We start from the raw sequence: 21,090 nt of genomic DNA, 5'->3' as shown, positions 1-21,090 counted from the left end.
GGTTAGAAATGATCTCTTCATGCCTACTATGTACAAGGTGAAGTCCAAAATACACAAGACTTATCATCTTTTTAATGAGTAAGTGCGTTGGAAGTTAAATCCCTAGCTGACTTTTAGTAAAAGCTTAGTGACATTCGGTTCAGTGGAAGCAAATTTTTTGCGACTAAAGTGTCAGTTTGCTTGAACCATTGCTACCAAAATGAGTCTCGAACAAAGAGCTAATATCAAGTTTTGTTTTAAAATCGGTAAAACGTTTAGCGAAACATTTGAATTGATTAAAAGAGTTTATGGCGATAATTGCCTATCTCGTGCCAGAGTTTATTAGGGGTTTACACGTTTCAGAGATGGTTGTGAGGAAATAAATGACAATGAACATACGGGCCGCCCAAAATCAGTAATCACCGAAAACTCCATCGAAACTGTTCATAAATTTATCGGAAATGATCCGAAGTCATCGTTAAAATCCATGAAATTGGAGTTGAATATCTCTAAAACATCGATTTATCGTATTTTGACTGATCATTTGGGCTTACGATAGGTCTGTGCACGTTTCATTCCGCAGAAGTTAACTGAGGACCTAAAATTTCTCAGAAGTCAACATTCGAAAGACTTCATTAAAGAGACGAGAAAAGATGTGAACTTCTTTCACAACATTGTAATTGGAGATGAAACATGGTGTTTCCAACATGAACCTGAAACTAAGCGTCAAAGTGCCGAATTGAAGACCCCGAATTGAAGTCAAAAATCAAGTTGATGTTCATTTGACTTTACGATTCCGAGGGAATTGTCCTCAAGGAGTCCATGCCAATGGGCCAAACCCTCAATGCAATTTTCTATCTTGGCGTTTTGGAGCTGCAACAAACGCAATCGTGGAATTCTCCCTGAATACCGCGAAGGAGGAAGTTAGCGCTTATTGCATGATAATGCACCATCTCATCGATCCACTCTTGTGACTGATTATTTGACTAGAAATCACATTTTAACCATCAATCACTCACTTATTCGCCTGAAATGGTGCCTGTTACTTCTACCTATTCGGAAAATTGCATTTGGCCATAAAAGGAAAATGTTTGCCTCCGTAGGGGCCATCCAAAAGGCTTGTTCCGACATCCTGAAGAACATTCCGGTTAATGACCTGCAAAACCCTTTCGAAAAGCTTTTAGATCGCGCAAAACAGTGTATCGAGGGCAGAGGCAGAATAAATAAACTCGAAGTTATGAAAACAAAGCTCCTGTCGTTTCTATTTAGCTCAGTATTGTTTATTTTGGACTTCACCTTGTATACTACCTGTGCTGTGCGATTTTCTTACATCAGATATAAATCGCCGTTTGGATGATTTCTTTCTCTCTCAAACTCTAATCACCATCACGTAGATGTTGCTCTGTCTGTCCCAAAACAGACCTTAATTATAATATGATGTAATATCTCGAGGCGAGTGTTATATAGAGGGTTAATTTTTAAACGAAAATATTTCTTCTCGTGTATGCAATTAATGAATTTGAGCAAATAAATCATAACTGCAAATTTTTTAAATATGCAAAGAATGTTTCACTTAGCATATCAATTTTCGTCTTTGAATATGCACCATCTGTTTAAAACATGAGCCGAATAGGACCCTCAAAATGGTTTTGAGCCAAATTTCTATGCCAGTAATATTTGCAGGCTGAAAATCAAAATATATCCTGATTTAAAAATTAGTCTAACTATTAGTCAAATTCACAACTAGTTCGATTGATCCATTCCGGCGACTCGTCTGTTCAGACAAGCATTGTTTTTTTTGTTCCTATGTTCTGTTTTACTCTCTACAGCAAGACTGGTTGGGATCGCATCCGAATTCTTCGATATAAGGCTAATCTGGGTACCTGGTCATAACAACATTGCAAGAAACTGCGAGCAGGGCTAGACAATGGACTTGTGACATAGTTGCTCAACAAAACGATAGGATTGGGATCCCGTTGATTACTTGCGGTATGCTCCTGGAAAGATGAATTTTGCATCAACGTAGCGAACCCAGGGCAAGTACACAAACTAGTTAGGTCGCGAAATCTATCTGGCCATCTGTGGATCGGAGGCGCTCGAGGGATCTCCTGAGGTTAACAAAATTTCAGCTCTCGAATTTCGTAGGCATCCTTACAGTACATTGGCCGCGAGGTATTCATGCTGTGACACTCGGCATTATTCCGATCCCTTTTTGGGTCAGTTGTACGAAGGATGAGGTGGAATAATATTTTATCTCTTTTACAAAGGTATTACAAAGGACGAATTTTTGATTTCGTTGCCCCTCTCTATGGACAACCATTTCCACCTAACCTAACCCAAACTCTACAACATCCACAATAATGTTTCGCGATTTTCAGTGTACTCGTACAGACTCGCTCATTCCACAGTTTAGTATAGCGTACAAGTATTTACAACATTATAAAAATCGAAAAATAGGACGAGTATTATAATTTTTAGTATACTTTTTTATTTTATACAAATATTTACAATTTATTAAAAAATGTCCCTATGCGAAATTACTCATGCAATAATTTTACGCAGTAGTTGCACACGCCTTCTTACACTCCTCATCTTCCTCACAGATTTCACATAATTTCGAGGCCACTGTATAGTATTCGGTAACTTTCTGCGTCGTATCGTAGTAATCATACAAGACAATGGAAGCCGGTTTCTGCTGCGCCACTGGATACACTTTGAGCGCCTCAACCGGCACGCACGCCACGTTATTCTTACTGAGACTTTCAAAGTACACGACGATCAATGTGTTGGATTGTTTGCCTTCTACTTGCTGTGAGAAAAATTTAGTGGGTAGAATTTAGCATGGAATTTGTTTCTTCTTTATTCAAAAAACGTACTCTAACACGCGGTACAGCTTCAATTTGTTTGAAGCTCTCCTCATCTGCTACATAACCGGACGGTAGTGAGATCTCTAGCAGTGCCATATTAGATGCTTCAGCTTCGCCGATGTATTGTACGCACACCTGTGTGTCCAATTTGAAGGCAGGTGCCTCTTTGTTGAGGACGTTGTCGATTTTGAAGGCAGGCTGCTTCTCCTTCTCATAGACGTTGTACTGGAAGGCGATTTGTACCAAAGCAGCGCCCTTGCCTTTGGCGTTCAAGTCCACCGAAAGTGTTTTTTGTGGTAACTGCGGCAGAGGTAATGGAAGTTTTAGAATCAATCTATCAATCGGGCAGGTGCTGTAATTCGCTTCAGTGTGAATTTCAATGCAGTTGCCAGCAAATTTAAATCGGTAGTGAATTACAGAACCTGCCCGAATATCTAAGTAGATAAAACCAATATAGCTATACTGGCGGGCATAGCTGGATATTTGGGGATTTTATTTAATAATTACTTTATTTTTCGAGTTAGACTTTTTATGTATTTTTTATTTTTTATTTATGTTTAAAATCTTTTAAATCAAATTTTAAAACTTTGTAAAAAATATAGAAAAATTCAAAAAACTTTCATCTAAAATAATTAATAAATCTAATCTGAATTTTTAGACAAATTTCGGGTATGTGGTTTTACAGATCATTGAATTTTCGTATAATAAAGTTCAAGTTGCAAGTGTTTCAAAAATCGGGAAGGTTTTTAACAATTTTTTCTGCTGACGGTATTGGATGTTTAATGGAATTTTTTTTTGTTTTAAATACAGAATATTTTTACTCGAAAAACATCGTAAATAATTAGAAAAAAAATAATAAAATAATACAGTTATGACCGCCACTGTTTATGTCATATAAAAGAAGATATTCCTCAAACTCTTATTGATTTAATGAAATGCTTTCCTTCTGGTTTACTTACCTCTACAGTTTGTGTCAGTAAGCTATTATCCTCCGTTAAATGAATGATGTCGCTTTTCTCCTTCTCCCCTTTTCCAAGCACATTCAATTCCATGGTGGCTGCCTCATAGCCGGAAAAGTTTGCAAATTTAATTAATGCTTGGAGACCCAGCACAGTGTCCTGTGTGGAAGCGAAGCCACCATAACTATTGCGTTGTCCCACCAACCATTTTATAATGGGCAACACATCGTCCACAGTTGCCTTGCCACTCTCGAACATTGTAAGCAAAACATAAGAAGTGATCTCCACATCATTACTATAAGTCCAACGCCACCAAAGTTTTGCATGGTTCTCCTTCTGATTTGTCCACCATTTGCGATCATTTTCAGTCTTAGCGAGCGCTTGGAGCTGTTCAAGTTGTGTGGCTGCGGCAGGATTGGCAATCTTGCTAAGAGCATAAGCTGTGATAGCCTTCACATGTAGATCTTCTACCTGGCCCAAATTCTCGAAAATGTACTTGAAACCCTTTTCGATTTGGGATTCATAAGGCTTAGCGAGTTCCTATAAGAAATATTTGAAGAAAAGCTGCGGCAAATTGAGTGAGCTTACTTACCCCTGTCTCTACTAGCGTGAGTAGCACACTGGCCGTAAGCGACAATGGTTTTCTATATGAGCCAAAGAAGAAATCATTACCCTCTACGAAGCTGCCATTATCTGCTTGTTGACTGATTAGATATTTCAAACCGTCTTTCAGCACATTTTCGTCGATCTTGAGGTGAGTTTTAGCATTGTAAAGTGAACGAACGATATACGCCGTTAGCCAAGTTGAACCATTTATGGGTCTGTCTGTTTCTTTGGCTCTGCCGAAGGAACTAAACGAACCATCGTCCAGACGGAAATTCAAGATGTGCTGATAACCAGACAGTAGATTGCTTTGCAGTTGTGATTGCAATGCCGGTGTCAATTTGTTGGTATGCTGTAGAAGGAAAGAAAATTGAATTACAACAAATTTTCGTAGAGTAAAAAATTGCACTTTTACATTCAAGTACTCCAAAACCACGTAGTTTGGCACAAATGATGAAGTCGTTTGCTCTGCGCAGCCAGTTGGTAGACGCACCAAGTTATCTAAATTATTCAAAAGTGGACCCAAAATATCGCCAACAGCTGACACTTCAATGTGCTGTGAGTCGGGCACTACATCTGCGGGCAAAACCAAGTCGAAGGTTTCTTTAAACTCCGGCACATCCTTCAGGTTAACAAAATAGGCACGGTTGGCGTACTCTGTTACACCCTCGGGTACAACTTTAAGCGCCTTATGCAGCGCATCACCAGCAATTGGCGATGTGGCGGTGTATTTTAAAAGTATGTCGCCAATTACTTTTGGGCGTATCATAAATGAAACACCGGCCGAAGATTGAGCTGCTACGCGCACGTTTTTTACACGCTTCGGCTCATTGATGACTTCGTTCGAGACGTCGGTGAAATCGTATTCGCCGTCGGTGTTGTCGAGTGTGACCGCGACGTCTAAGGCTTTGTCCTGATAGTTGAACACCGCAACTTTTATGTTGACAACCTCACCTGAAATGTGATATTTAAGCATAATTTTTTTATAGGTAAGCTCATCTATTGTGAATTACCTCGTTTCACGGAGTAGGGATGGTGTGGCGCTAAGAAAAATGGCTGGAATGTTTTGATCTTTGTAGATTCCTGCGTTACGCCAAGGCCCTTTTCGGAATTTACTGAAAAAGCTGTGAGCACCCAGGATGTAATGGTTTCTGGTATCGTTGTAGACCAGTCAAACTCCTCCGTTTGTGTGCTTAATAATTATGAAAAAAAGTAAGATTTGTTATACGATTATGCGATATTTGAGTGTAAAACTCACTCTTCGATGTTCGTGAAAAGCCAAACTTCTCGAAAGTCTTTTCGCACTTTTTCTTGTTCTGCGGCTGGAGATGCATAACTGTGTTCTACGTCTGCTTTAAAAGCGACACCACCACCAACTCCACCAAAGGCGCTAGAAAGCACGCCCCTTTGAGTACTGACTGGCATTGCTGGGGCTGTGAAATTAGTGAAAATTTCGTGTGTTTTAATTTATTTGTTTGAAATTTATTTGAAAAGTTGAACTTACGATAAACCGGTAAAGTCCAATTGTAGAAGTAGTCTGCATTAGTCAGCGTTACCACACCAGAACTTTCACCGGGATAATATGAACTGCCACCCTGCCATGGGGTACTCGTGTCATAGCCGCCGATACGCCAGCGAAACTCGTCGGAGGTGATGTCGTTACTGCCTCCAAGCAGCAGCACACTCTGGTCGACAGCTGTGAGACCGACAAACGAGTGTGGAACTGTCTTAATGTGCAACGGCACAGTCTCGCCCGGTTTCACTTCAGTGGGTGCGGTAATGTCAATCTAAAGTGTAGAATGATTTAGGAAGCATGCTATTGTATAGATCTGGATAGTAAGTAAAATGCAACTCAAACCTGATTTTGTAATTCTGTGTCTACTGCAAAAGATGCCTCTGCATAATGGAATTCACCGTGCTCGTCCACGTAATAAACATAAATCCTGGCGTAAGGCACGTATTCGAACCTGTGCGGAAGTGAGATGTTGTAAATTTTGGTACTTTCCGGAAGCGCAATACGTTGGTGGTCTAAAATATTACCACGACCAATGACATCGAAAATGAGATACGACAAGGGCTCACTCGAGTTGACTGTTAGTGTTATGATGTCAGAAGAATTAAAGCTGGAGAAGAAGAATTAAAGATTCAGAAGTGGAAACAAAAGAGTGGCAATTGAATTAAAAAGGAAGCTATCAATTCAACCAAAATGAAATGTTGAATGTAAAATGCTAATATTTATAATCGATTGTGTCTTCAAACCAACAAGGCCTTTCCTGCTATCAAACAAATACCTACCGATAAGTGTTCGATGGAAAATTGACTTGCAATTTGAACCACTCGGTCGGCGGTTTCGCATCAGGCGGCGGATTTATTTTCTTTGGTTCGCGATATTCGAATGTGCTGGCGACTGAGCGATTTTCATCAATGTAATCAGCAGTTACTTCATAGTAGTGCTGATAGTCTTTGATTTCCTCCAAAGGTGGCAACTTAATAGTGAACTTCGCGAAACCTGTGCCATTGAGATGACTTTCGAAAGTATACATTTTTCCTTCAATTGTGGGTTTCGGTGTTGTCGTTTGGTCCGGAGTGGATTCTACTCTCGGCCAAACGTTTCTCTCTGATAAGGTTTCCTTGAAGGTAAGTTTGATTGGATTTTTTGTATCCGTCACCACTGTGCCGTCCACCAGTTGCACTTGGATCAACACGTCAGCCTCCTTGTCCGCATGGTATGTGTAACAGGTATCATAGCTTACACAGGTTATAAGGTAACGGTAAGGGTAGACGCTTATGTCTTTGGTTGCATTCAATTTAATGCCCGTGTATGCCTCTTCCACCGTCGTAGTGATTGTCAAGGACGTACCGTACATCTCGCTCGTTAAGTGATCTTTAAACTTTTTTACGTTCATAAGCAGTTTTGCCTTGCCATTGACCATATCGGCAGTCTTAATTAGTGTGGGTGCGCTCCTAATTTTCTCGTCGTCCACTTGAGAGTAGTATTCGTTGTAACCCAGTGTTGCGATAACCTTGCCTTCGACGGGCTTACCGTAGGTGTAACTGAGAAAAGAAAATTTCATGAGAAAATGAGACTAGAAATTAAGTAAAAAGTGACATACTTTGCTTTCACGACTATATTCACATCGCCGTCCCGTACAGATACGGCATCCGTAGCGTCGAGTTTTGTTTGGTATTTAGGCAGGACATATTTGATAACATCGAAGTAGACTTCGTCATTGTAAGAGCGGCCATTTTTTACAATCAAACGCCAATTTCCAAGCACCGCAAACTCGGATATTTGGAATTCACCCGTGAAAACACCATTTTTGAGCTCGAAATCTTTGTATTCCTTTAAAATATTGCGTTTTCCATCCTGTGAAAGTAATAGGTGAAATAAATTAATGAGATCCTGCTTTTAGATTCTATGGTGAATTTTTGAACTGAGTTCAAGCCTGCCAGATTGGTCGCTTAAGCTAAGTTTAATTATGGCTTAAAAGCTCAAGAAAGTTGGGGTTGGCTGTTTTACAGCGAAGGAGAAGAGAGAACGTGTAGAGGTATGGTTCCTTCGGCAAAGTTTCTTATTTTGATCCCTAGAATACGATTTTCATAGAGCAATGAGCGATTTTTAAATCGACCCGCCCTACTGTACATGCAATGCTGTGCCTATGAATGCGCGCTGGATTTCTTGAGAAATTTTACCGTATGTTTTGCTGTGGCGAGGCACATATGTACATACACACAACATATATACATATATCCGCATATATACATACATATATAAATTCACAAATTTAAATTTGCTTATGCCATCCTTCTGTGTGCCTGGTAATGAAGCACTTTCTATACATACATATATATACGTATATCTTTTTTCTTCTTCTTTTTGGTGTCGCTTTTTCGTTTCATCGAGTCTCAAATCACTCCCAACGATTCTAAATAAGTTTTCACTTCAAAAATCCCTCAACACATTTCCAAGCTCAGTATGCTTGACACCCAAATACGTACTCACCTCAAACCATATGACTGAATCTTTATCCGCTACACCCGGTTTCAAATTTTCATCCAAAAAGAGCACGCGGAAATTCACCTTATCACCAGGTTTATATTTACCCTTGTCAGTTTGTATTTTGGTGATTGCATGGAAGTTTGCGTAGTTAAGTTCTGTTGTATTTTTGAAAATCAGCCCCGATACTCCTTCGGCAGTCAGATTGTATTTGCCCTTCGGCAGTACTGGTACTTCGAACTGCACTGACTTTGACTCATCGGGTTGCAATTCAACTGTTTGGATTTTTTCGAACTCCGGTCCTACCAAACCAACTTTCAATGTGACCGGTTCTGTGTTCTGATAAACGGCGACACCAACGGTATATAAGTTGTTGGAGTGCAAAGTGCCAGGGGCAGTTAGTGAATAACGGCTACAATGAAAGAGGAATTGAGAAATTAGAAAGTGAAATGAACGGAGATAAAAATATTAGAAATGTATGTACACTTTTATATATAGTTTTGTGTACATACATATTTGCAGTGGCTGTCATTGCTGTTTGTTTGAATCAAATTGATGCTCACTTTATCAGTAACGCTGCAATAGGTTAAGTGCATAGTACGATTCGAAATTAATGGTTGAGATAAGCCGAATTTTCACTCATTAAATTATATTACATATATTTTCGATTTAATTTGCAAATAATTTTATTGAGTTTTAATCTGAAAGTTGGCGCTGCTTTGTATGTAGAATAGATGCACATATTTAGAGTGATCAAAATTTAAAATAAAATATAAAGGAGAATCATTTTGGTCAGTGGAGGAACTCAGATAGAATGCAAATGAACTGTCATCATGGCATTTGCAAATTACCTCGGCAACACAACAAGTAAATGTATCTATATATACTTGCCATTATAATTCCCAAATGCCGTGTTGCCATGCCATTTAAACTTAATAACGAATGGGCACTTGTATGTTATGCCGCTATGACTCGAGGCTTGCCCGAAATTATTATAAAGACATCCCAAACTGACAAGATGTGACTATTTGTGTTTTTCATTTTTAATTTCAATTATCATTTTGGGTGGTTAAATTTGAAGGGCCGATGTTGAATGTGAATCACACCTAAACATCAACGACAGCGTTGGACTTCTTTTTTTGGAGTTATTTGAAAGAAAAGGTGTACGTCGATAAGCCAGCGAAAATTCAAGAGCTAAAGGATGAGATAATTCGGCACATTAACGGCATAGAACCTCAATTATGCCTCAGCGTCATCGAAAATTTGGAGGTGTCGCGGCGGCCAATGTTATCATAATAAAGATAAATGATAATAATTTCCTAAAAAAGTTGTATTTTATTCAAAATCAACACCAGCCCTTGAAACTTAACCACCCTTTATAACAAATACCATAATAATCCAAGATTATAACTTTGTAGAAGAATTATGAAAATTCGAAAAAATTTTACTCAGAAATTAAAAAAAATGGGTACGCAGTTTTATAGTCCATAAAACTTTGGTCTAACAAAGTGCAAGTTTAAGTTGCTCGCTTTCGTTGATTTTTGAAGATTCCTTTTTCTGACAATGCTTCGCATTTTTTCCGCGGTTGCAATGCTATTAATAATATCCCTCCGGTAATACAGCATGAAATAATAAAAGAAATTTCAAAACTAAATATAAAAAAATCATCAGGCTACGAACTTATTACTACACAAATACTGAAACAGCTCCCGAACAAAATAATTGCCGTATTGACGAATATCATCAACACCACATTTAAGCCATATTATTTTTCAATATATTTCAAAAATGCGGAAGCCATTATGTTTAATAAGCCAGGCAAAGCCGCAGCATCATACAGGCATATCCCACTTCTTCCAATGCTATCGAAAATGGTGGAAAACTTATTAATCAAAAAGTTCAACATAATAATAATAGGACTATGAATAAGTTCGTGCGGTTTTTTTTCGAAATTTGAAACTTTATTGACGTAAAATGGTTACAAATTTAATATTCAAAATATTGTCCATCGCTTACTACTACTTTTTCCCATCTTTCTGGCAATTCACGGATTCCCTTTGTGAAAAATTCGGTCGGTTTTGCCGCAATCCACGAATCGATCCATTTTTTGACTTCATCGTAATTACGGAAGTGCTGGTCAGCCAGGCCATGTTGCATCGATCGGAAGAGATAGTAATCGGATGGCGCAAGGTCTGGACTATACGGCGGGTGGGGTAGGACATCCCATTTGAGCGTTTCTAAGTATGTTTTGACCACTTGTGCAACATGTGGCCGAGCATTGTCATGTTGCAAAATAACTTTGTCGTGTCTATCGGCGTATTGCGGCCGTTTTTCTCGCAGTGCTCGGCTCAAACGCATCAATTGTCGTCGGTAGACATCCCCCGTAATCGTTTCATTCGGTTTCAGTAGCTCATAATACACAACACCCAGCTGGTCCCACCAGATACACAGCATAACCTTCAGGCCATGAATATTCTGCGCCGACGTCGATGTTGAAGCATGGCCAGGGTATCCATACGTTGCCCGACGTTTTGGATTGTCGTAATGGACCCACTTTTCATCGCCAGTCACAATTCGATGCAAAAAACCCTTTCTTTTGTGCCGTTGAAGCAGTTGTTCGCATGCCATAAAACGGCGTTCAACGTCTCTTGGCTTCAATTCATACGGCACCCAATGGCCTACCTTTCGGATCATTCCCATGGCTTTTAAACGTTTGGAAATGGTTGATTGATCAACTCCCAAAGTTTTTGCAACCTCTTCTTGCGTTTGAGCCGGATCTTGATCGAGCAATTCCTCCAATTCGGTATCCATGAACTTTGGCGGCGCACCCTCGCGTTCTTCGTCTTCCAAGCCAAAATCACCACTTTTAAAGCGTGCAAACCACTTCTGGCACGTTCGCTCAGATAGAGCATGCTCACCATAAAATTCCACCAAGATACGATGACTTTCGGCTGCTTTTTTCTTCATATTAAAATAATGAAGAAGAATTCCCCGCAAAAACACATTATTTGGCACGAAATTCGACATTTTCAAGTGTGGTAAAAATATTGTTGTTTACGCTTCAAATAAAAAACTTATACTGACGTTTGTGCCTTACGACAGTAGCTCTCCAATGAATGTTTGGAAATGTGGATCGATGGAATAATAATCAAGTTACGCCATCTGTTGTAAAACCGCACGAACTTATAAATAGACCTATTAGGAAATGAAAAAATTATACCGACGCACCAATTTGGACCCTGCATGAAACATTTTACTATTGATGAAGTTAATAAGATAGTTAGAGTAATTGAAAACGCTTTTGAAGAAAGAAAAACTTGCTCTGCGCTATTCCTTGATGTCTCCAAGGCGTTCGACAAAAGATGTCACAAAGGGCTACTAAAGAGAATAAATACGCAGGCCGTACTTCATTATCATACGTTCTCATTTATCCAACCGCGACTTCAGAATAGAGGTTCCCCAAGGAAGCGCAATTTGCCTTTTATTATAAAGGGTTTTCCAGTAAGAGGTGTTATTTTCATAAAAGATCAAAGGTTTCGTTGCTTGTGTGGCACGTAGCGCCGTCTTGTTGAACATAAACGTTGTCCAGATCAATACCATGCAATTCCGGCCATAAAAAATCGTTAATCAACTCTCGATAGCGCAATCCATTCACCGTAATTGTTGCTCCAGCTTCATTTCCGAAAAAGTAAGTTCCAATGACTCCGCCGGACTATAAACCGTACCAAACAGTCACACGTTGAGGATAGAGGGGCTTTTCAACAATAACTCTTGGATTTTCTGAGAGCCAGATCCGACAATTTTGATTGTTGACAAAGCCACCGAGGTGGAAATGGGTCTTATCACTTAAGATGATTTTTCGATGGAATTCCAGATCATTTTCATGCATTTCAACGACCCAATCAGCAAAGACACGACTGTGTTGATGATCGGCCGGCTTGAGCTATTGTGTTCACTGGACTTTGTAAGCCTTAAGACTCAAATCTTTATGCAAAATACGGTATAAGGCGTTTATCGAATGCCTAATTCCAAAGAACGACGAGGAATGGACAAACCTGTTCGCCCCTTTCTTGAGCGACGGCTCGGGTTTTATTCTTCACACCACTACTTGTTCTAACAAATCGAATTTTTTCACCTATTTCTGTATTGCGGTCCGACAAGGTGATCATGAAGATAAACTGCCAAATTTTCACAATTTTTATAGTGAATTTTAATAATTTCAATGCATTGTTTAAGCGTGTGCGTTCCATTTTTATTAATGGCGTAGTTTCTACTTGGCAAATATCAAAAAATTACAGCTGACTGCTTCAAAAGTGACATCTACCGAAATAGCGGGCTATTCAAAATAACACCTGTTATTGGAAAACTTTTTATTTGCTCTTTACATATACCTGAGGATGTCTTAGGCGCCAAGCTAAATTGGAACACCCAAGAAAAGAAAAAGATATGCAATTAAGGTATAGAAACTGATAGATTGGCTTATGGGAAAGGAATCAGCATTGTCCACCGATAATAAAATAATTATACAATATACACACACATATTTTGCAGCCTATATGGTCCTACGGCACATAGTTATGGGGCTGCTCTAGCCAAAGTAACATTCAACTTTTGCACAGGCTGCAGAATAGAATTATCGTTGCTCCGTGGTTTATCCGTAGCTCCGATCTCAAGTACGACCTAAATATTAACTCGGTAGCAGACACAATAAAAAAGACAGCAAAATCCCACGGTGAAAAATTAAAAAATCGAGTCAATACGGCGGCCTCTATTCTTGGTAATCCAACTAATTGGAGAAGAAAATTGAAACGCAAAAAACCCAAAGACTTAATGGACTAAGCAGAATCACAACGTAAGTGTTGTATGTAACTCATTTTACAAATTCAAAACAAATTGCTGGTTAGTTATTATATTAATATTTTTTTTTGTAACGGGTCGCAATGTAAACTAAAAATGAAAAAAATTAAGTGAAATTCTCTGTGTAAGAAAATGTCACGCATTTGTTATACGGCGGTTGCCCCTAAAAAGATAATGCCAAATATCGGAGTGCATTTTCCCCATTAAATTTTTTTAAATAGAAATCATCTGCCGTTGAGAGATCTTGGCCAATGACCTAAAAAGGATGTGCTCTCAAAATATAGTGGGACTTTAGGTGTTTCTGAAAGGCATTTAATATTACTTCAGCAGATAACAAGCGGAGAAGTTCCGCCACCTTTAAATGAGCAAACCCCTTCGCTTCTTATGTTTGCAAGTGATCATCCAATTTTGTTTTTGAATAACTTTTTTACTAAAAAGAAAAATGATGTAACTCTTTATTTTAACCTTTACGCACTCCATTGCTTGCCTTTTTGCATATATATTTCAAATTCGATTGGCATACGACGCCGTTTACAAAAGTTTCAAAAAGTCATACATTTTCCATTAGAATGATTAATTTTGCACCTCCTCTTTTCTGGGCGTACTCCATGCAAATTCATGCAGATATTCGAATTTATTCACAATAAAACGTACCTGCCTGGTGATTAAGACCGACTTAAAGACTTAAAGACTTAAAGGTGGGACTTACATTTATTGGATTTTTGCACTTCGACCTCGTCTTTTCGTTGGTACTTAGAATTTGTGCCTTAGTTGGTACTTAGAATTTGATAATTTCTAAACGTTGTCAGTTCGTAATTAATAAAAATGTAAACGGTAGGTAACGTTCTGACATTAGCAGAATGTAAAAAGTGTACGCGTTTTTTAAAAACTCGATATTGAAGCTTAATTATACTTCAGAAAATGGGGCGCTAGTATTTTGCGCCTAGGTACGCAACTTCTGTATAGGTATGCAGATTTTCCTCAAAATCTTTCCGCCTCTAAAACTTTCTTCTGTCTAGTAAAATAGTGCTTTTTAGGCACCGAGAGTCCTTTTTGCTCTCCACTACGTCGGCCGTTCTAAGTAGCAACAGTGAGCGAAAGTGATGCTGCGCTGGATTTCAAGGTTGACATCACTCAAGAAGTCTACGCTAGTCTCTCAAGAAACGAAATCCTCTAACACGAAATTGTAATCATCAAAAGTCTGAAAACTCGTTTCTGTTAAACGGCTGGGTCTCTGCTCCCGGTTCAGCTCTAACCAAACTGAAGTGATTGTAGACTGCCAATTTACACAGCTCTGCAATTTGTGCAAAGCTTAAATGAAATAAAATAATCTTTATTATTCATTTAAGATGTCTAAATTAAAATTCAAATGCTTTTAATTAGCGAAATTACAACTTTTTTTCGACTATGCGCAGAGGCAATACAGCACGTGTCATGCATGCAGATGCCCCCGCTTATGTTCCTTAGGCAAGAAAAAGCGAAAAAAGTCGTAAAAAGTGTACCGTTAATTAATTAATATTCATTAGCAAACAAGTTTGAAATGTTTCCACTGGTTTGTTGAAATTCTGCAAAAAAGCCGACTTTTTGTTCAAGTATTTCTCTTGAAAAAAAAAAGAAACAACTAAAAAATTAAATACAAAAATAGAAATAAGTTTAAAAAGCGTTGCGTTCAGCGTTTTAAAATTTACGAAAGCAAAAGTAAGGCATAAGGTAATCATAATCATAATTTTACAAACGCAAACTAAGTTACTCTCACGCATTTCAATTTCAGTTTTTTTTTTTTGTTTTTGTGGGTAAACCTTCATACGCGTATTTTGAAAAGAAACTATCAATGAAAACGTCATCATTAGCATACATATAAATGTGCTAAAATATGTGCATATAAGTCTGTTGATATTTACATACAAATACCGTATTTCAAAGAATTAAAAAAAATCGTGCACAAAGCGCGCTATTGAAAAAATTGAAAAACACGAAATAAACAGCTCAATAATAACAATAATTATTGCTTTTTCATGGGCACTTAAAAAATCAAACACGACTGGGATGAGATTTTGTGTGAAGCATCGTAGAAAAAATAAAAAAATAAACAAACGCAAAAAATGCGAGTTCACCCATTAATGCTTTGGGAATACCCAAAATAGTTCAACAATGTTTTAACAAAACAAATCGTAGACAAACAAAACATCACATCTTTCAAATCTGAACTCTCGGAAATGGCAAACTAAACAAAAATTGTACAGCAATTAGCAATTATGACTTTTTTATTATATCTGATCAATCTAATAGTGCCAATGCCTATTTGCTTATTAACAGTGCACAGAGTAATGGGGGATATGGGAAATTCCAAAGCTATTATTTTTTTATGCATTTGCAGCTTCCACCTTCCAAGTTTGAAAATATGATGATAGTATTATTTGCCGATAAAGCGTTGACATTTTAGATAAATACCTCTTTATTTGAGAGCTCGATCTTGTGCCAAATAATTGGCATTGGGAAGCATGAATTAAGTGATCTTTGAATTTGAATTTGTAATTCGTTCAAATTAAATTGGAAACAAAAACGGATTTTCATTTCGCGTAACCGGTCAAAATGGTTGCATCAATAATACTTTTTTTGTAATTACGGCGTGAAAAAAATAGTACCTGCTATATATTTTGAGCTCCACGCACTTCTAAAAGCTGTCGTTGGCAATACTGGTACTTCGAACTGTTCTACTTTGCCTGTTTGGAATTTTTCGAAATCCGGTCCTACCAAACCAACTTTTAATGCGACCAGTTCTGTGTTCTGATATACAGTGACGCCAACGGTATATTTGTTGTTCGAGTGTAAAAAGCCAGGAGCAACTAGTCGAAAATATTAAAGATCAATAGTATTTTTTTGTAGTTACGACTTGATAGAATGTCGCTTCTATTATAATAATTGCGCTGAGCGCTGTCAGTTTTTCCACATTGGAGTTCTTAATATTTAATTACGTTTTTCAATTAATTGATATTTTCTCAATAATAACACTGTACAGCAGCCCAAAAAAGGCTCGAAAATGAGTAGGATTTGTTTAATAGTGTTAAAAATATTTGAATAGTGTTTTTTTCTGGAAAGACCCCTACTGAAATTTTTTGGGAAATATTTTAGTGGAATAGTTTAAACCTCCATCGACCCTCCAAACATCATATTTTTCAGATTTTTAAAAATAAGTATCAAAATTATTAAAAAAATAAGTATAAATTTAAAATATTGACACGTTTCCAAAAATATCCGCTATTAAATTTTACTATGAACACGTAAACGCAGTATTAATGGTAAATGGGGTTTTCCACATGATTTTCCAAATAATTTTAATTTACTTGAGACCAAATTTGGAAAACCTCAATGCTTTGTGCAAAAAAAAGAAATGTGAAATTTAGGGACAAAACGGCAGGTGGTTCAATATTCTACAGGTATAGCTCTTTCTTTTACAATGCTTAGTGCCTTTTTTGTTTTTGTTCCATTTTGTCGCACTGCGTAACTAAGTGGCTGTCCCATTAAAAAATACCCCCTGAATAAAATTATATTTAAATACCTTTTGTTTGATACCGATACTTTGCCTTTAATTTCGATAATAATTAGGTGGCAACGCCACTAAAAATATGTCTTTATTGAAAATGTTATACAAGTACACTTCTTTTCATACCTATTTTCGAATATTAAATTTTGATCGGTAAATTAATTTATATTTTCTGGTTAAAAGTTAGGTGGCAATCTTTTTAAAATATTCATACCTTACGTAATTGAATACCTATAACTCGAAAAGTTATGGGATCCCATTATGTAACTTGTAGGGCTTTCTGAGCATAGTATCTTCTCTAATAAAAATAACAAAAATATGCAGTAGTGTTTTTCAAAAATGGAAAAAAAAAATTATTTTTAAAAAAATTTTAAGAAAAAATTTAAATTTTTTCCAAAAAATCTCAACAAAAGAATGCAATTTTTTTTTTAAATTTCCACAAAAAAATTTAATTTTTTTCAAAAAAATTCAACAAAAGAATAAAATTTTTTTTAATTTCAACAAAAAATTTAATTTTTTTCAAATAAATTTAACAAAATATTTAATTTTTTTTTGTTCAAAATATTTCAACAAAATATTTAATTTTTTTTTATATTAAATTTTTTTTTAATTTCAACAAACATACTTTTTCCCAAAAAACTTTTAAAAAGTGTATTTCGTTCTAAAAAAAACTAAAAAAAAAATTTATAATATAAAAATTTTTAAATTAACCGACGATATTTTATTCTGACAGACTCTATACCAAAAAATAAAATTCCCTATAGTGACTAAATTTCGTATTTATACAACTTTTTTCTAATTTTTTTTACTTTGTTTCTTATTATAATCAAACCTAATGCGGTTGTGTACTAAAGTCCACTTTTGAGGGGAAAGTTTTTGATCGTCTTTCCCTCGGTATGGACCAGAAGCGACTCTTTTGTATGCAACTCAAGCAACTAACAGACTTCCATCGGTATGCCTCACTGGGTAGCACCTGCGCACGCGTCCAAATGTGGGCTAATTGTGAGACACATACACCCAGCCTAGCGGGTATCTATTTGAGTAATGCGTAAGGTATTACAAAGGATCCAATTACGGGCCTAAGTCAGAAGGTTTTATCTCTCGGCAGCCGCTTAAGGGGCTATATACAGTTAGATTTTTCAAAAAAATCGATTTTGTCTTTATTTTATTTTCTTAATCTACATATATTTAAGAATGCACACAGCAAAGTTACGTGCAAATTTCAAAAGGCGTCTCAGAGAATTTTTACGCAATGCAAAGTGCTTTTCGAACTTTAAACGCGTGTTTTCGAAGTTGGTCGACACGATTTCTCAATCGGCTGAACCGCTCGGCTTGAAATTTTAACACAACATTCTCAGATATATTCTCCAGTTATTAATCGAAGGAATACGAAATCTGATGATTTTTTTCTATTTTTTTAGGCAATTTTTCGCGAAAATTTGTGTAGAAAATTCGATTTTTTTCCTATAGCCGCCATTTTATCAAAAATTAAAATTTTGACTATTCCTTCGATTAATATCTAGCTTTATCTATCCACAAAAGGAATCTAATTGGTTTTTCGATTTTAAATAATTCAAACCGGAGATATTTTGTCCATTGCAGAACTCTTTTTTTTGGAGGACGCTTGGGACATCATCTGCAGGAGCCATACACTTCAATATTTTCACTAACTTTACGTGCTATAATTAACTTTAAAGCAGACGTTATTTGAATAATTAAAACTTGTATTTGTTTAATAAAATCGTTCTCAAAAAACGTGATTTTTCAGCCTTACAAGTGCATAAAACCTCTTAAATTGATTTTAAATTAAACAACGCAAGTCAGAGCAGTACAAATTTATTTATGTGCTCATAAAAAAGTATGACTTTCTGGAATAAACGGCGGAGATTGATCCTCGAGTATTTTCTTTTGTTGAGTTTTAAATGCACACATATTTTTAATTATTTTCATCTCTAAGTGAATTTTAGTTTCATTAACTTATCGTTTTTTATATATTTAATTATTTCTTATATGTGATTAGATTTTTTTTTTATTTCGTTAGATTGTTTTTTAATTTCGTTTTATTTTTGATTAGTTGGCAACGAAATTCGACAGAAAGAATTTAATTTTTTTTCTGACGACTACACGTAGCTTCGCTAGACCACTTTTGCACAGATATGGGCACTATATTGAAAATATTATCAAAAAAGGAATTGTGAATGACAAAGAGCGTGGTGAAAAATACTATTTAAGACTCTCGTTGAAACACCTAGAAGGGTAAACCGAATTAAAAAAATTTCTGAGAGTTTATCTGTGCAGATCGTAAGTAAATTCTTATCTGGGAAATATTATTCTCCTAATCCGTTGCGCGGCATGACTACCATTCGGTCAGGTCCAATTTCGAAACCCACAGTGGACATGAAACACCAAAGGGTACGAAAGGCTTTTTCTAATAGTGGTCGCCCATTGGCTGGCAATGACAAACTCCCGAGCGTATCCAAGACTTATGGATCGATTGATCATAAATAAAATTATTATTTGCGACTGCACGCCTTCACCTTTTTTGCACACAAATCAATTGGATTATGAAACAGCCTTGCCCTCTTAAGATTCTGATTCAAAAGTTGAAAATTTTGATGGTAATTGTTTCAAATTTTTTTTTTGGGAAACTTGTACAAAGTCTCGAATCTTGATTTATTAGGTTTTTATCACATAACGAAGTAGATTTTTATAAAAACTTTAAGGAAAAAATGTATCATTAAAAATATTGTGTATGTTGAGAAAAGATAAAGAGACTGAATCATGTAGGCGCAAGTGTCTATGTATGTTTGCCATAATTTCACAACATTCGCTTATTTTTTTATACATATTTTTTTTTTTTTTTTGGAAATAAAAACTTTCAAGGATTTCGTTGATATTGTAATTCAAATTATTTGTTATGATATCCATTGTAATTGGTTTGAAAATTTGTTTTTTTTTTTTTGCTAATAACTTACCCTTGGCCCTCGGCGCGCACCAATGCACTCAAGTTCAGCAGCACAGTGCACAGCGTTAGGAAAATTAGACGTTTCATTTCGTTGAACACAAAGTTTTCCTAAGCAAGTAAAAACCCGAACAATTCTATGGATTTTAAAGCATAAAGCACCACCAAAATCAAGTTTAATTATTAAATTTTTATTTAAATTAAATATGGAATTTTTTTATTTAAAACGTTTGAAGTGACCAAGTCACCCTACTCTCTAGCAGCCGTTTCGTTTTGACTTGACTACCTTCACCGAAAAGTGTTGCACAGCGACTGACTATCCAAGCGTATCTTTGCTTTGAGCTAAGCTCAGGCCAGTATTGAAAAATTTAGAAAACAAAAGAAATAACAAAAAGCCTAAACGAACAACAGCCAACGTTTTTTATGACAAATGATGACAAATAAAAATGAAAAAGTGAACCCAGTAAAAAAAATCAAAAAATCACAAAAAAATAAAAAATCAAACCTAAAAAAATCAAATTAAAAAAAAAAAAATAATAAAAAAACTTAAAACAAGTGCAAAACAACAGATGTTTAATGTCAGTATGTATTGTAGCTGTAGCCAAACATTTTTAAATACATAGTAAAACGTAAACAGAGAAGCACTCGAATGGGAAGCCGGCAAAGATAACCTCCAGCAGTCATTCGTGTACGAGAAGACTGTTCAAAAACTGGTTTGAGTGTATTGGAAGATGTTCTTGCTGTTTGTTGTTGTTGTTGATAAGCCAACTAAGAAACTGAGATTATTTTTGTTTACGCTCAAATCAGGTTCGGAAGGTTGACATTGCTTTCTCAAATCATTGCGCTCCAAACGAAGCGAATATGTGAGTGACTCCAACCGGCTTATGACGTGCATACGTACGTATGTATGTGGCAACCTGATCGCCAAGGTGCTCCAACAACTAGCGCACAATATGACGCATGATGCAGTGTTTATCTCACATATCAGTGCAAGCAGTCAATGAGAGTGATTCCCCAGGCGAATGTGAGAATTTGGAAAAGCCGGCTAAAGTACTTATTAACGCTTGAACACAAAAACAAAAAAAAAAAGGGAAAGATACGGAAATTCGCTGTAATCGTGGTAATGATGGGAAAATTATATGAGGTACTTAAAATGTTAAATACGAGGTATGGCTATTAAATAATCATATTGACACTTATATGAAAGCGGCTATACAGCCAACAATATAGCGTGAAGCAAATTTTTTGCAAGCAATAGTCCTCCATTCGCATTGGAATCGTATTATTATTTAGGTGCAACAATAAGGTAATGAATTATTGTG

General features: G+C 36.5%; 1 protein-coding gene across 1 annotated transcript; it reads right to left on the bottom strand.

The window, feature by feature from the left end:
- Positions 1–2,444: 2,444 nt before the first annotated feature.
- On the bottom strand, positions 2,445–20,085 carry LOC128863166 (murinoglobulin-1-like). The gene is made up of 13 exons (XM_054102161.1): positions 19,782–20,085; positions 8,412–8,817; positions 7,522–7,775; positions 6,704–7,462; positions 6,267–6,531; positions 5,913–6,195; positions 5,667–5,841; positions 5,422–5,600; positions 4,824–5,362; positions 4,398–4,760; positions 3,806–4,345; positions 2,856–3,146; positions 2,445–2,788 (listed from the first exon to the last, which is right to left on the bottom strand). Exons 1-13 carry the CDS (start codon positions 19,856–19,858, stop codon positions 2,534–2,536), a joined length of 4,386 nt encoding a protein of 1,461 aa, XP_053958136.1. The 5' UTR covers positions 19,859–20,085; the 3' UTR covers positions 2,445–2,533.
- Positions 20,086–21,090: the final 1,005 nt, after the last annotated feature.

The sequence above is a fragment of the Anastrepha ludens genome, chromosome 5, assembly GCF_028408465.1.
Source record: "Anastrepha ludens isolate Willacy chromosome 5, idAnaLude1.1, whole genome shotgun sequence".
NCBI lineage: Eukaryota > Metazoa > Arthropoda > Insecta > Diptera > Tephritidae > Anastrepha > Anastrepha ludens.
This window is presented reverse-complemented; position numbering and strand designations above follow the sequence as displayed.